This window comes from Cebus imitator, unplaced genomic scaffold, assembly GCF_001604975.1.
Source record: "Cebus imitator isolate Cc_AM_T3 unplaced genomic scaffold, Cebus_imitator-1.0 Scaffold27, whole genome shotgun sequence".
In the NCBI taxonomy this organism is placed as follows: domain Eukaryota; kingdom Metazoa; phylum Chordata; class Mammalia; order Primates; family Cebidae; genus Cebus; species Cebus imitator.
The window spans coordinates 3,722,172-3,738,980 of NW_016107342.1; the positions used below are offsets into that span (position 1 = coordinate 3,722,172).

At 37.7% G+C, this 16,809-nt stretch overlaps 1 protein-coding gene across 1 annotated transcript in view; it reads left to right on the forward strand.

The window, feature by feature from the left end:
* Nucleotides 1–16,809, forward strand: part of NEB (nebulin) — a 217,375-nt gene that overhangs the window by 51,310 nt on the left and 149,256 nt on the right. Inside the window, exons 33-46 of the mRNA XM_017523188.2 lie at nucleotides 320–631; nucleotides 736–942; nucleotides 2,997–3,101; nucleotides 3,810–3,917; nucleotides 5,449–5,760; nucleotides 6,902–7,108; nucleotides 8,906–9,010; nucleotides 10,128–10,235; nucleotides 11,675–11,986; nucleotides 12,541–12,747; nucleotides 13,223–13,327; nucleotides 13,478–13,585; nucleotides 14,237–14,548; nucleotides 15,819–16,025. Coding sequence (XP_017378677.1) covers nucleotides 320–631; nucleotides 736–942; nucleotides 2,997–3,101; nucleotides 3,810–3,917; nucleotides 5,449–5,760; nucleotides 6,902–7,108; nucleotides 8,906–9,010; nucleotides 10,128–10,235; nucleotides 11,675–11,986; nucleotides 12,541–12,747; nucleotides 13,223–13,327; nucleotides 13,478–13,585; nucleotides 14,237–14,548; nucleotides 15,819–16,025 — 2,715 coding nt within the window. The remainder of the gene's footprint in view (nucleotides 1–319; nucleotides 632–735; nucleotides 943–2,996; nucleotides 3,102–3,809; nucleotides 3,918–5,448; nucleotides 5,761–6,901; nucleotides 7,109–8,905; nucleotides 9,011–10,127; nucleotides 10,236–11,674; nucleotides 11,987–12,540; nucleotides 12,748–13,222; nucleotides 13,328–13,477; nucleotides 13,586–14,236; nucleotides 14,549–15,818; nucleotides 16,026–16,809) is intronic.

A 16,809-nucleotide genomic window follows, 5' to 3' on the forward strand; every position in this document is an offset into this window, starting at 1 on the left:
CTTTTCATGTTTCTTTACCAATGTCTAAATGCAAAGGAAGACTATAGAGATTTATTTCGTTACTGATACCAATTATGGTAATGCCCCCATCTCAACCTCTCTTGGAAACAGCTACAGACAATCAAGTGGGTTCTATAATACATAACATTTTTATTTTAAGCAGGCTACATTTCAAAGCATATAGAAGTGAATTGCTAAATGTTCAGTTATTGAAGTACAAGAATTTAGGAGAAGCTCAATTACTTCAAATCGTGACCTCATTGTTTAGTAGTACCTTCAAAGCTATATTTTAAATTATGCCTACCTTTGTTTACAATAGGTTCAGTACAAAAAAGATTATGAAAAAGCTAAAGGGAAAATGGTTGGCTTCCAAAGTCTTCAAGATGACCCTAAACTGGTTCATTATATGAATGTGGCCAAGACACAATCAGATCGGGAGTATAAAAAAGACTATGAGAAGACAAAGACCAAATACAGCACGCCCCATGATATGTTCAATGTCGTGGCGGCTAAGAAAGCTCAGGATGTGGTCAGCAATGTCAACTATAAGCATTCTCTCCATCATTACACCTACTTGCCTGACGCCATGGACCTGGAGCTGTCTAAGAACATGATGCAGATACAGAGTGATGTAAGTGTCATTTACTCCTCAAGAAAACCCACCTGTAGGTTCAGGGTCTGCCATGAGAAGAACCCTGGCCTGGGCCCTCACTCCTCTTTTCTCCATTGCTGTAGAACGTCTACAAGGAAGACTACAACAACTGGATGAAAGGCATTGGCTGGATTCCTATCGGCAGTCTTGACGTCGAAAAGGTTAAAAAGGCCGGTGATGCTCTGAATGAAAAGAAGTACAGGCAACATCCAGACACCCTCAAATTTACCAGCATCGTGGACTCCCCAGTTATGGTCCAGGCAAAACAGAACACAAAGCAAGTCAGTGATGTGAGTACAACAAAATAGAAAGGACAGAGGATATGGAGGAAGCTTTTAAGAAAAGTCAACCACAGCCCAATATTTTTATTCTTCTGGGCAATTTAAGAAAAGTCAACAGCAGCCCAATATTTTTATTCTTTCCATTTTAAATTTATTATTTTGCTTATTTAATTTTTTTTTAATTAGTTATGTTTAGTTTGGGCACTAACATTTTCTTCTCTCTTGCTTTTTATCTTCCTTTTAAATCTTTGAAATATTGTGACATGGTGGAAAAATTCTATTCTAGAACGCCACATGCAGACACATGCACACATACATACACAGAATTTAAGCTTAAATCCCAGACACTTTATTTTGGCAGATTTGTTGTATTCGATTCTATATTAAGCTTCTCATATTTTCTTTTCATATATAAAACATTAATACAGAGAAGTAATACATATGAATATGTGTCTTTGCTCCTAAGAATTCAGCGTATACTATTATCATAGACTTTTTAACTTAGGTCTGATTGAGATGAGTGTCGTTTGCTGCCTGTACATGAGCAGCGTCTATGCTGTGGCTAAAGTCAAAGTTTCTAAAGGAAAGTCTGGTGTATAGAAGATCAAAAGCATTCACTTGTTAATTTATTTAATGAATGCTTTTTGAACATCTGTGTGCTAGGCACTGTAGTACCTGCTGGTGGCAAAAAGATGAAATAGATGAGGATTCATGGGATATAGAAATTCACAAGAATGTAGGGTAAGAGCATAAGACAAAGACATGGCTACAAACAGGGCATTGTCATCCAGAGAGACAAATGCTGCTGGAGACAAAAATGTTGAGAGCAAGGGAGGTGCCTTGTACAAAGGTAAGTGCCTACCTGAGTTTCCCAGGCAAGTGAGAGAAGCGAGCATTCCTGGCAAAAGGAAAAATATAATAGCAGTAGAAAAGGAATGAAAAAAGTATAGACGCAAAAGGCTCAGAATTGTAACCTGGTTAGTAAGGGGCTCATGCGCTAATTTTTAGAGTCTGAATATTATGTGGTAGGTAAAAAAGAGATGTAGAATGTGTTTAATCTGTGGAGTCCCATTATCAGGCCTGTATTTTAAAACACAATGCTGGCCCCAAGTGTGGAGACTTTGGAAAGGAGAGACTGGAGGCAAGAAGATCAATTAGAAGGCTGTCACTGAAATCCGAGGAATTCTTAATTGGACTGAAGCTAAGGCAGTAGCAATGTCAGAGAAGGAGCTGCGTAGAAGGCTGAATTCATGAATCTGTGATTGCTTAGATATTGTGCTTAAAGGCAGTGAGGACTTAGAGGTAACTCTTTGGGTCCTAGAAGAGATTATTTAGTATTTGGGGATTAATTTACCTATTAGCCATGTCAGATTTTATCTTGGCTGCATGCATACCAGTTTACTTGTCATACTCCACGTAGGCATGCCAGGGAAATAAGGATGTATATGATAGGAGGATGCAGTAAGATTTCTGCATCACATATTTTGACACCTTTCAGTGAAAAGTATATATAATTCTTTAAAGTAACAACATAGGGTAAATATGAAATAGTGAGCCTTTTGAGTATGCTAGATTGGTGTATAAGCACCTCTATATTATGAGGAAATTATTGTATGTTTTTATTGATACAATTCTATTTTGGAAAGTTTTTAGCAGAAATGAAAGATTTATTCTAACTACTATTTTCTCTCTAGGTATAAAGAAACAAAAACTTACAAAAATGTGAGAACTATTAACTCACAGGCAAAGAATAAATTTATTTGGCTCTGGTGAATTTTATTATTCTTGCTAGGACTTCATGGTTGAATTTACCTTTCCATTCACCTCTGGCAGTGAACAATTTTTATTTTCTTAAGAATTTTTTTCTCTTTCTATTTTAACACACAAAGTTGTGGGTATTAAGATAATAAGATGCTTGTTTTGTTTTTAAAAAAAGAGAGAAAAATGCCTTTGACGATTTTTAACAGTAGAAAATCGTGGCTGATTGTGCTAAAAATAACTGTTTAAAGCAAGTAGTTAATAGAATTTCCTTCCTGCACTATGTGAAATGCATTTTATTGCAGATCTTATACAAAGCTAAAGGAGAAGATGTGAAACATAAATACACTATGAGTCCTGATCTTCCTCAGTTTCTCCAGGCCAAGTGCAATGCTTACAATATAAGTGACGTAAGTATTGTCTTCGCTGAGATGTCAAATTCAGACCTGACAATAAAATCATAGACTTTAAGAGTAGGATGGTGCCTTGACTATTTATTTAGGTCAGTTTCCCACAAATCCCCCATTGAAACATATCCCATAAGGATGGTCCTTTACCTCTTCAGGTGACCTTTTCAAGTGTAGGACAACTTTAAAGGATGTAACATTCTTCTTTATGTAGAGCCCAACATCTATTCCCCTAAAACTTCTACCTAATTTTCCTAGTTTTGCATGTGGGGGAGGTTGTTATCCTCCAGAAACATAACAATAAATGAGATCCTTTTTAAAATAACAACCCTAAAATTTCGAAAACTCACCACCAGGTGTTCTCTTGACCTTCCTTTCATGAGAATGAACAACTTCATTGTGTCTCTAGCTGATCCTCACATACCATAGTTTCCAAAACCTTGTTCTTTTTCTCTGGATCCAGCCTTTGAATATTCCTCTCTTCAATAGGTGTCAAAACCAGATATAGGTCAATAATTAGTGCAGAGTTCAATGATCTCATGCTGCACACAAAGTGTGACACTTTGCCAATGTGATTTCCTAAAGCGGTATGTGCTATGGAGGATTCCTTTAACTTCTGTCTGGAAAAGAACAAAACAATCCCAGCAGTTAAGGAATCACTTAAGCTGATGAGTACACAGATGCTGACATCCTGTTTGCTTTTCTGTCCAGGTCTGTTATAAACGGGATTGGCATGACTTAATAGCCAAGGGCAACAATGTGCTGGGTGATGCTATTCCCATCACTGCAGCCAAGGCATCGAGAAACATTGCTAGTGATGTGAGTAAAAATTTTAGATGAAATTTGGGTGTTTGCCTTTTTAAAAAGTAATCAAATGTTGTTTAAATTGATACTTCATTGAAAGAAATATGTCAAATTAATGGCATTTAAATTCTCAAAATATTGTTTGGAAAACCTGTCGCTTTTAGAAATATTTTTTTGATTCTTTTCAGTTGACCCCACTTGGCAGGGCTGTCATAAATCTGACAGTGGCTTTCTCCTTTGATTCACAGCCCAAATTACCTTCACTGACACATTTCTCTGACAGCCCACATTTATTTTCAGTGGGAACATCCTGACTGCATTACCACATTAAATTCAAATGACTGACTGCATTATAACTGTATTAAAAACATTGAAAAAATGTTATATAAAATGTACAGATTTTTATAAACCAAAGGGGGAAAAGTCTACTTTTTTAGGATATAATTTTGGTTCATGTAAATTGATGTCCATTTCATCTGTACCAGAAAAAGTATACACTTCTACTCCTTTCCATCTTTAAAAAACAAAATTTTTAGAAAGCATGCATGCCCTGCAGAGTTCACTGTTACATGCTATCCCAGGGACTAGAATCTTGATTTGAGAAAAGAGAAGAAACCAACTAGGTGTACAGACCACACAGGAGATAGGAGTGTAAAAACGCTACTGCTTTTCTTGGAGGAATGGTACTGAAAATGTCTTTCTCAAAGATCTGCACACAATGCACATCACTATGAAATGCATTTCTAGTTTAAGTAGGGAGTGAAAGTCTATGGTGCAACTTTATTTATTTATTTTTAGCAACTGCACAGTGCTTTTTCACATGCCTAGAAATTACTTGACTCCTTTTGCCTGCTAAACTCTTGTTTATGAATTAAGGCTTAAATTGCAGGAGCTGAAAGTCTGCAGCGTTTAAGTGGATTTGAATTGTCTTGCATAACAATTGAGGTTTTGACCTGTTACAGGATTGTTCAATCTATATCTCCATTGCAGCGAGAGACAGTGGACAGCAGAACTTTGTCCGTTAGGTTTTTATTGATGGGAAAACCCCACAGCAGGTCCTGTCCTTACTGTGGCTCCTTAATTCATTTGCAGCTGTTTCAGCAGTGAGCTTGGAAAGCAGCTGCTGATAAAAGAAGCTGGTGAAGGCCCAGCTGTCTTTCAGCTGGGACCCATATTTGTGATATAAAAGAACATATTAAATTGAAAACATTCACATCTCTATGAAGCCAAGAGATACTGCTCTTATCTTTAGAATGTGTTATGTTCATATTAAGTGTGAAAATTCAGTTTGTTTTAAATAAAATTCCACATGCAAACCATCTAGGAGTCATAGCAAAGAAAATAAACTGATCTCAAATGTATCATGACATTGGCTTGAAACTCCAATATAAGTTTTCACTGAACCTTTTGGAGGAGGCTGTGGTTTGCATTTTTTGTACACTCTTGAGAAAGTCACAATGTTCTGAGTGTCTTTGTAAGTGAATATAATTGTAGCATTAATGTTATCAATGCCTAGGACTTTGCTAACCCAATTCTGCCTCCACAGTATAAATACAAGGAAGCTTATGAGAAGGCAAAGGGAAAGCATGTGGGTTTCAGAAGCCTCCAGGATGATCCCAAGCTCGTCCACTATATGAATGTAGCAAAGTTGCAGTCCGATCGTGAATACAAGAAGAACTATGAGAACACCAAAACCAGCTACCATACCCCTGGAGACATGGTTAGCATCACAGCTGCAAAGATGGCCCAGGATGTTGCCACCAATGTCAACTACAAACAGCCATTGCATCATTACACATACCTACCAGATGCCATGAGTCTTGAGCATACGAGGAATGTCAATCAAATTCAGAGTGATGTAAGTATGTGTAACAACAGACCCAGAGATGTTTGCACTTAAAGGATGATCATTTCTCTCTTTTATTAGACCTCATACTACAGTAAGATATTTGAAAAATTCATTTTAGAATAAACAACCATTACTGAAAGACTACTAAAGGCATAGTAGACAAGCTGTTTTTGCCTGCTTTCTATGCTTATATCATAATCATTAATGTTGTCTTTAATAACTTATGAATGAAAGATAAAAGTATATTCCACTAACTATGAGAGCCACTTTGATTCTCAGCAAGAGAAGATGGATATTCCTGATGGGTTGGCTGCAATGGTGATAGATATAAAATGCAATATAGAAGAATTTTCTATCCTTCCTGAATTTGGGAAAGGTGGGGTTTTATTTTTTTCCTTTATTAACTCAAGGTCACAATGTCTTCCATGTAAATCTATGAGTCATCTAAAATGAACCAGGAAAGATTTATGCTTGCAACATGATTCATGGAGAGCTGCACAGAGAGGTGTTTAACAATCAGGGCGTTTCCTTCTGCAGGAGCCAGATTTCTCTTAGAGTTGTCCTCTGTAAAGGGAAGAGCTGTTACATATTTCTTGTCACTTGATGAAATTATTGCTCCCCGGATGAGCTCAGGCATAGCCTAGGTGGACAGTATGGATGTAATTTAGTTTTGGAGTCATCAGTGAAATCAAAAGGAAAGCCCAGTTTATTGTCAGAAGTGACAAAATATTTTCCAGCAGTACCCTTGGAGACCTCGATTCCCTTCTGTGTTGCATAATGCATTCTGAAGCATGGTCATTTCTCTCCATTTTATCAGGCTTCCAGTCTCAAGTAAGAGACTTGAAAAAACCTGCTTTAAGATAAACAACCATTGTGGAAAGTACCAATTTATTGTCAAAAACAACAAAAAATGTTTTTAGCAGTACCCATGAAAATATGTGACTTAGATTCCCTTCTGTGTTGTGTAATACACTGTAACAACAGAGCAGCTTCTTCTTATTACCACCCTCCAGATAAGCTCTGTGACAGTCAGACATGAGCATGCTGAAGAGTTGCTGTTCCTTTCCCTTGGCTAGCGAGTTTCAGATCCCAGAAACATCCCTTGAATATTCTCCAGGGTATCTTCTCATATGAGCTTACCCTTTTACAGAATGTGTATAAAGACGAGTATAACAGCTTCTTCAAGGGCATCGGATGGATCCCTATTGGTTCCCTGGAGGTTGAGAAGGCCAAGAAAGCAGGCGATGCATTAAATGAGAGGAAGTATCGACAGCACCCAGATACCATCAAGTTCACAAGTGTGCCTGATTCCATGGGCATGGTGTTGGCTCAGCAGAACACAAAGCAGCTAAGTGATGTGAGTGGTTTCCTTTCAAAGGATTTGTCCATAAATAACCCCACATGTCTGAGCCGCTCCACCATCCTTCCTAATTCAATGCATGAGGATGCATCTATGTCAGCAAATAAACTGCTTTCATAGGTACGAGAGAAAGGGCTGACTTCTGAAGCAACTGGGATCTTGAACATGGGAAAAACAGGGAGGCAAAAATGAGGGGCTATACCAAATTTGCTTTGTTTTCCAAATGTAGAGAGCCTGTGCTATTTGTAAGCAGATACACATTATACATATGAAATGACATTATTACTATTATTATCTGTGGCTCTGTCTGAATTGCAAAAGAAGCTATTTATTGCTTTGATTGCAATAGTTCTACCTAGTCATAAAGGGAAGAGGCGTAATGTCCTAATCCCCTTGCATAATAGCTCCATGTTCTGAGAGGCAATCTTAGAATGAGGCCTCTGGGGAGGAGATAAGCAGTTTATTTGCAGTCATCTGGGATCTCATTCTGAGACTATATCTATATGGACTCTTATTCTTTCTGTCAGAAGCTAATTACAATGCTCAGGGCCTCACATGACTTGTTAATTTTAGAGTTCTGTTAAAATGCCTCCACCAGCAAGAGAGGGGTAAGTAAAAAGCAAAAAAAGACTTTTCGTATTTTTAGCCCCAGATTTTGGAAGGTTGGGAACGCTTTCCTTGCCTTGGATTTGAGTATCTGTGGATTTTAGCTTCTGCCCCCACATTATCACAGATGTCTAAGGGTTAATTCTATCTTAGGGGTAATACACGGTATAAATTCTTTGATTTATTTTGTACCGAGCGAGATGTCGCTTCTCGTGGTGTTTTTCCAGTTAGCTAGGCAAACTGTACACTCACTATATAAAGTCTTCGCCATCACAATAAATGCCATCAACATCTACCTCGTTACTCAAGCTGGAACTTGGCAGCCACTGTTAACACCTCCCTGTGTGAACTCCCACATCCAGTGCATCTGCTGAGTCAGCTTCCTAAATATCTCTCAGCCAGCCTGCTCCCAACGGCCACCAACCCTGCTTCCAGCTTCCGTATGGCTCATATGGACAACTGTAATAACCTGTTATCTGGACTCCCTGCCTGGGGTCTCAAACAACCACAAAAGCCTGTCTTAAAACACGAATCCAAGCCTGTCCCTTTCATGTGTAAAACCCCTTAGGAACTTCTTGAATGTGAAGTGAAATCTAAACTCATCAACTTCACTGAAAAGACCCTCCTCTCTGTGACCCTTCTGCACCTCCTGTCTAATACTGCCCTACCGCACCTCTACCCAGGCACATTCCAGCCCCATGACTTAGACTGCTTTCAGTTCCTCAAGGTGGCCAGGCCATTTCCAGCCTCAGGTCCCAAATGCTCTTCCTCTGCCCCATCTCCAAGTTTGAGCATAAATATTACCTCTGCAGAGTGGCTTTACTGACCATCCTTGTTTCTTTGCTACAATTACTCCATTGACCACACATCACAAATTCTAGTGATAGTTTGTAGTTTACATGTTTTTTTTTCTGTCCCTTTTGTTGGACAATAAGCTCCAATAAGGACAGATCTGCCTTCCTCACCTCTTTAAACACAGAATGTACCATCCTGCCTGGCCCACAGTAAATACTGGTAGAATGAGAACATAATTGCATCTACCAGGGTCCCCTCCCTTATAACAGAGTAGGCATTTGTTTCGTAAATGGAAAACACAATGATAGGCTTCCTTTTTAAAGGCCTCTGTGCTTGATGAAACTTACATGATGTGAGCTAATGATATGTGCTTGCTGCCTCCTTTGCTTTTAGTTGAACTACAAGGTGGAGGGAGAGAAACTGAAGCACAAGTACACTATTGATCCTGAATTGCCTCAGTTTATTCAAGCCAAGGTCAACGCCCTCAACATGAGTGACGTGAGTATTTGGCCCAGTGCTAATATTGCCTATGCGGGCCTCTCCTTTCTGGTTCTTCGTAACTCTTTCCCTGAGAATTGTAGAGGGGGAAATTGAGTGTGAACACAGAGCCTCCACGTTAAACCCTTAACCATACAACATGAGCCTAGGGCCACAATACAATTTTGCCTAATATAGACTTTTCCAAACTATGGGCTGTGACTCCTTAGTGGGTTGTAAAGTCAGTCAAGTACATTGTGTCCCATTAAAAAAAAAAAAAAAAATGGAACATGAGATAGACAAGCTTAGAAAACACAAGAGTACCTAGTCTGTAGTGTGGAAAATATTGCTTTCTGCAACTTTTATTTTAATTACTTATGAAAACATCCAGAAAATTTTCGTTTTCTTCACAAATTCTTTTTTTGTATGTAACTAGCCTCTCTCTTGAGTAGTCTAGACACCTAATTGGTGGTAATGTTTAGATCCACTATTATGAATTGTTTCCTTTTCTAAAAAAAGATATTGATAAATCCTAATTTAAAAACATAATCAAACTTGGATAAAATTGTTAATTTCTTAAAAGATGGCTTAGTCATTCTTTCCAATGTTTTTAGGTTCTGTTTCATCTCCATCTATACATTCCTATGCTTTTGGTTCATTTAAATTTTTTTCTAATTTTATAAGTAATATTTAAGCAGTAAGATCAATCAAAGCTGAGTTGTACTACATCTGTATTTTTAGTTTTGGTATTCATATCTTTCCATAAGCTTGAAATACTTCATTGCAAGAAAATTTTTCCCAAAAGTATTATATATTATAGAAAAGTTGGAAAATATAGAAAATTATGCAAAATAAATGAAAACCTTCTGTTATCCAACAGTCAAAGCATTACCTTTCTGTTGCATTGTTATGAAAAATATACATTTTTTGATCAGTTGAGATTATACTGTGTAAACAGTTTACTAATTCTTTTAAATAAAATCTAATATATATGTAAAAGACAAATAGTCCTAACTTTGTAGATTGTCTTAATAGAAATGGATCTATTATGACATGTTTTATAAGAAATATTTTGGCATTCTGTTTCATTCCTCTTTTAATGTTGTCAAATAATCAAATAACCTCTACTTTTTTGCAGGCTTATTATAAAGCAGATTGGAAGAAAACTCTTGCCAAGGGCTATGATTTGAGAACAGATGCCATCCCAATTGTTGCTGCAAAAAGTTCAAGGAATATTGCTAGTGATGTAAGTCTTATTTAAAAGTAGGAAACTTTCTGTCTATCTAAAAGACTTCAGGAGTTCAAGACCAGCCTGGGCAACATAGCAAGACCCTGTGTCTATAGAAATAAAAACAAATTAGCCAGGTGTGGTGGTGTGTACCTATAGTCCCAACTATTTGAGAGACTGAGATGGGAGAATCTCTTGAACCCAGGAGTTTGAGGCTGCAGTGAGCTGTAATTGTACCACTGCACTCCAGCTTGGGTGACCAAGTGAGATCTTGTCTCTAAAAAAGGAAAAAAAAAATCTATATGTGATATGTAAGACTGTATCAACTGCATAAACAATCAAGTAAAGAAATTATAATATAAAAATATTTTCTAAAATCCTGATTGCCAATTACATTGTTTATATTGCTTCACTTAAAATATTTTTCACATATTTGAAAGATTAATAAAGTTGTTACAAAGAAGAAAATTCTTTTTTAAAAACTGTGAAGTATTTGAAATTTTCATTAGTATCATTAGGAACTTAAAAAACACTTTTTCTTTGGATTTTGTCACAGAAAAAGTCATGATATACTAAAATAACACTAAATTAGAAAAGTCTCCAAGTATTTTAAAAGAATACATTTTAATTTTATAATTTCCACAAAGAAAAAAATCCATGGAAATAGAAACATGGAAAACCAGAAAAAATATTTTGCTAATTCTTTGTGGTTTTCCATATTTCTAGTTCCATGGATTACATAACAGGATTTTAGTTAATTACTTTAAGTTCATTACATAACAGGATTTTAATTATTTTTTTTTACAAATTAAGTTATATTCCTATATGAATTGACATAATAAACACCTTGATAGAGCAAAAACACATTAATTTCAAGATTAATACACTAATTTGTATTAGGGCTGAAATGTACTCATAATTATGCAAATACTTTTTAAGTTAATACAAATTAATAATGGAAATATGATAATAAAAAAGCATACATTAGCCAGACATGGTGGCTCACACATCTAATCGTAGCACTTTGGGAAGCTGAGGAGGGAGAACCCCTTGAGCCCAGGAGTTGGAGGCTGCAGGGAGTCATGACTGCACACCACTGCACTCTAGCCTGGGGGACAGAGCAAGACCCTGTCTCAAAATAAATAAATAAAAGTGTATATCAAATGCGTAATAAACAAACTTCTCAGGAACCTTTGGGTATATTCAAATAATCTACTTACGAAGAGTGTAAATATAAACTATCCCATTATTCCATTCTTAATGATCTCTCCAGAGCAGTTCTCAAGATGAGCCATTAAAAATATTTTGCTAATTGTTTATTTTAAAGTATGAAAAAAAAACTTAGATGTTATCTAGATTCAGACTGAATTTAGCTTTTGCTTAATGTGTTGTATAAATTAGGTTTATATCAAACTGCTATGCTTTCCAACTTTTGTTTGTCCTTTGTTTTCAAATAGTGCAAATATAAGGAGGCCTATGAGAAAGCCAAAGGCAAGCAAATTGGATTTCTCAGCCTTCAGGATGATCCTAAACTGGTTCACTACATGAATGTGGCCAAAATGCAGTCTGATCGTGAGTACAAAAAGGGCTATGAAGCCAGCAAGACCAAGTACCACACACCTCTGGATATGGTCAGTGTGACAGCTGCAAAGAAATCTCAGGAGGTTGCCACTAATACCAACTACAGACAGCCATACCACAACTACACTCTCCTGCCTGACGCCTTGAATGTGGAGCACTCCAGGAATGCCATGCAGATTCAGAGTGATGTATGTACTGGTTATCAAGTTGTCATCCATTTCTAATGGGTGGGAGGGAAAAATAGGAATCACTTGCTGCATCCCAGACCTGGCCACACTCACTGTAATTAAGGATCCCCTCCAAAACTGGGAGTTTTAGGATTTCACTCATTTGAACTATAGGTAGTTTTGTTGTTAATTTTTTATATATGCGTACATATATATTTAAAATATTGGTGTTAGACCCAAACATATGATGTTGTCTATGAAAAATTAGGAGATTCAAATGGGTGTTATATAATTTTCCTTCCAGGGCGAAATTCTGTTAATTTTTCTTTTCCTCAAGAAAGTTAACTTTTTAAAGGAATTGCTGGGTCAGGATTTCCTGTTCAAAACCACCATGAATGCAATCACTTTTATAACTAATTTCTTCTGAAAGACTGTAGGAAGTAAAAAGCAGATTTTTTTCCCCTGCCCATCTTCCCTTTTTCCTTTTTGATTGTAAGTAAATCATGTAGCCAAAGAAACCCAAGCCCTGACTCTTTCTGAAATGAAAAATGTTTTTTTTGTTTTTCATTGTAAAGAATCTGTACAAATCTGACTTCACCAATTGGATGAAAGGGATTGGCTGGATCCCCATAGAGTCCCTGGAGGTGGAGAAGGCAAAGAAAGCAGGAGAGATTCTTAGTGAGAAGAAGTATCGCCAGCACCCCGAGAAGCTAAAGTTCACATACGCCATGGACACAATGGAACAGGCACTTAACAAGAGTAACAAACTGAACATGGACAAGGTAAGGACTCACCTGCTAGCCTCGCCCAGGGAACCCTCATGGTGCTCACGCCATTGAGCCTGGAAATGCCCCCATCGTCTCCTTCAGTGTTTCTATCTTTCTGATCGTCTTGGTGGTGTTGGTAGGAGGACTCTGTTGCTTCCATCATGTTGAGAGTGTTCTCTTTCATAGTGACCCCCCTCAGGTCATCTCACAATAGCATGTTACGAATGTGACAGAACCACAAAACTCTACCTAGTTGTGCAGAGGAGGCAAGATGGTATTTGATGCTTTGGTGGTAGAGGGTTCCCTTATTCAATAATGTTTTTTTTCATTGTATATTTAGTTTACTCGGCCCATCTTTTTGTTATTTCATCCGTTTCTCTAATACCACATTTAACCTCTTCTACCATGGAAATGCCAATCTCTTCCTGTTGCTAGCATTGAGGTAAACTTGTCCTGCTGTAAAATCATGCACCTGACTTTCTCATTGCAGAGGCTCTACACTGAAAAATGGAACAAGGACAAGACCACCATTCATGTCATGCCAGACACACCAGATATTTTACTCTCCAGAGTAAACCAAATCACCATGAGTGATGTAAGTAGATTAACAACAGCAAAAGCTGGGGAGAAGGGTAAAGGGAACTGATACTTACGTCTGTCTTCTACATGCCAACCACTTCGTAGTTGGGACCTCTGTTCTAACCCCAATAACAAGATGCTGTTGTTTTTCTATTTTATTGTTTAGAAACTGTACAAAGCTGGCTGGGAAGAGGAAAAGAAGAAAGGATATGATCTAAGGCCTGATGCCATTGCAATTAAGGCTGCAAGAGCCTCTAGAGACATTGCCAGTGATGTAAGTGCTTCCACTGGACCTTTTTGGGGATGAGCAAGTAAGAACAAATGTGTCAAGCTTGTGTGCATGTAGGAGCTGTGGTCAGCTTTACTCAGGGTTGGTGGGAATGCTATCCCATGTGACATACAAGACACCTCCCTTCACCCCATCCTAGCACCCTCTAATCATCTGTTCATTAATTAATGTAAATAGTGACTGAGTCTTGTTAAAATAAGTAGCCTTTAGAGTATTCAAGTTATTTACAGACAATTCTAAGCAAATGTAAAGATGCAATCTACGTTTTATCCAGGAGGCCCATGGCCAGTCTCTCTCCTGAATTTAAAGATGCACCATGAAAAATCATGCCTGCAGCCTTTTTTGTCATTCAGACAGATGAGTGGGGAAATCTGCTTTCTAAATCTCTCTAAACCAATTTATTTTCAGATCTCTTCATATAACTCTAAGGTTATTTTCTTTCCATGAACTCAAGTCTGGGGGAAAAAAACTGAAGTAAAAAGAGTTTGCTCCCTGCCCCTCACGATGCCTCCCTGTCTAATTTGAGAGTAGCTCTAAAACCCTTCACCTAAGACAAAGCTAATGTCATGTAGCGAATGGTACTTTGTTCTCTTTCTTTCACCATTTTCATTGTCACAATTTCTTCTCTGTCCACAGTACAAATACAAACAAGCCTATGAACAAGCCAAAGGGAAACACATTGGCTTCCGGAGCCTGGAAGATGACCCCAAGCTGGTGCACTTCATGCAAGTGGCCAAGATGCAGTCAGACCGGGAATACAAGAAGGCATACGAGAAATCCAAGACCTCCTTCCACACCCCGGTGGACATGCTCAGTGTGGTAGCAGCCAAGAAGTCTCAGGAAGTAGCCACCAACACCAACTACAGGAACGTGATCCATACCTACAACATGCTTCCTGATGCCATGAACTTTGAATTGGCCAAAAATATGATGCAGATTCAAAGTGATGTATGTGAAAGCCACAACATTTGCAGAGCATTTACTCTGGATAATAAGCAATCATGAATGACCATAAGTAATAACATTTTGAAAATCCTGAAAGAAATTCTTCTGCAATTTCCCACAGAGTGTTTCATTTGTTACCTTAGATTGAATTCATGTCTTTTAGCAAAAGGAGATCAATTCTAGAAAGACGTCTTTTCTGCTGTTGTTGGTGTGAACATTGTTGGATTCTGAATACCACGACAGCAAATGGAACTTCGTTTCACAAAGAATGTAGTGAAGGACATATGTCTAGCAAAGATGGTCAAAAGCATATTAGGCTTTTAATAGAGGAATGAAAGGAAAAGAAATCAGATAACCTGATAGCTCAGGCCCCCTCCCCAACCCCCTAACCGGCTTTCATTTCCACCGCTTCTAACCTTGCAGATCTTACTGATGAAATTTTGAGGAGGTGATGGCTGAGGCCGTTTTTGGAATAAATATAAGGAAGACAGTATAGAGCCAAGAATTTAGCTAAAGAGGACATTTGATGGTTGGAGAGCTGAATTAAGTTACAAACCCAAAGCAGACCACACCAAGCCTACATTTCTCTTTGGGAATGTGAAGGCTGAGCTATTAATTGCCAGGGAATAAAAAGAGTTTGCTCCCTTTCCCTCACCAGTGCCTCCTCTCTAATTTTAGAGAGGCTCTAAAACCCTTCATCTAAGACAAAGCTAAGTCTTTACATAGAGTCTGAATGAAAGCAACCATGATACAGTTTTAGAGAGAGATGTCAAAGCAGAGGGGCAAACAATGAAATTTACACAAAGTACCAGGAAAGTTTCTGGCATACCTGAGGGAATTGTAACAGTGGTGGGTGATCAAAGATGGCATAAGAGAAACATGGGGTTTCCATGGTCATCTGTTAACCAAGGGGACTTGGGAATTTTTGTGAGAAAGGTCAGCATTGTCACCTTTCTCAAGGAAATAACAGTCACCTGGCAGATGAATCTATGTGGTATTCCTTAGTACTTTTTCATTATGAAGACATTGAGAAAAGTCACAAAGACATTTCTGCTTATTTTTAATTTATCCTGCAAGGAAATATAAAAAAGATGAAAGCTTAGGGAGGAAGTGGATGAAATTCAACATACTGTTGGTTGAATACCAATATTCCACCAAATATTGAAGTGGAAAAGTTACAGAAAAGTTATAAATGAAGTGGAAGTTACAGAATATTAAGCACACACTTGGAATCCTTGGGAAGTTTTATGATTTAATTTTGCGTCTTTTGCAGAATCAGTACAAGGCCGACTATGCTGACTTCATGAAGGGCATTGGATGGCTCCCTCTGGGCTCCCTGGAAGCGGAGAAAAACAAGAAAGCCATGGAGATTATTAGTGAAAAGAAGTACCGCCAGCACCCAGACACTTTGAAGTATTCCACACTGATGGACTCAATGAACATGGTTTTGGCCCAGAATAATGCAAAAATTATGAACGAAGTAAGTCTTTCAATAATGCAGTGTTTCATATGCATCAGAGAGAATCCAGGTATAACTTATATTTAATCCACAGGTTTTGCTAATAGTTATAGGGCATCATACTTGAGGTTATTTTACCTAGAAAAATAGTCTTGGGATTAAAAAAAAAAAAGATAGGAATTATTTCTAACTAGTGGTCTTCATATTTCCATGAACCATCCTATCTTATTGACATAATCAAATAAATAGGGATTCTTTCTTTTGCTGCAGCAGCTGAAAATGAGTCCTGTTTGTATAAGGTGAGGTTGAATAGACATTTATGACACTAAATCAGCAGATTCCCTGGTGACAGCTTTTGTTGCAAACCACCTCCCCCCCCCAACCCCAGCTTCCTTACTGCTTTGATGGGATCAAAGAAAATTCCAAGATTAATGGATGTAGCAGCATTTCAAACTGGGACCTTCTCTGGGCAATCTTGAGGGCAATTGTTCTACGTCAGTATTGCCTTGGTTCATTAATTATTCCAGCTTTTAGAAAAGCCTTGCTCTATTTTTACATTGATTTGCAATAAGAGATCAAGACCAACAAGTACAATCAATCTTGAACATCTGCTTTTGAAGTTAAAAATAATAAAATAACTGCAGCAGCACTGGTGGATCAAAATCAGAAATGCCTTTGATTAACATAATACAGAAAAAGATTATTTAGATCTAAACATGAAACAGTTGCAGAAAATAATGGCCCTAGTTGTGCTAGAAAGATAAAGCTATATTATGCTAATTCATGGCGTAAACCCCCTAGAGTC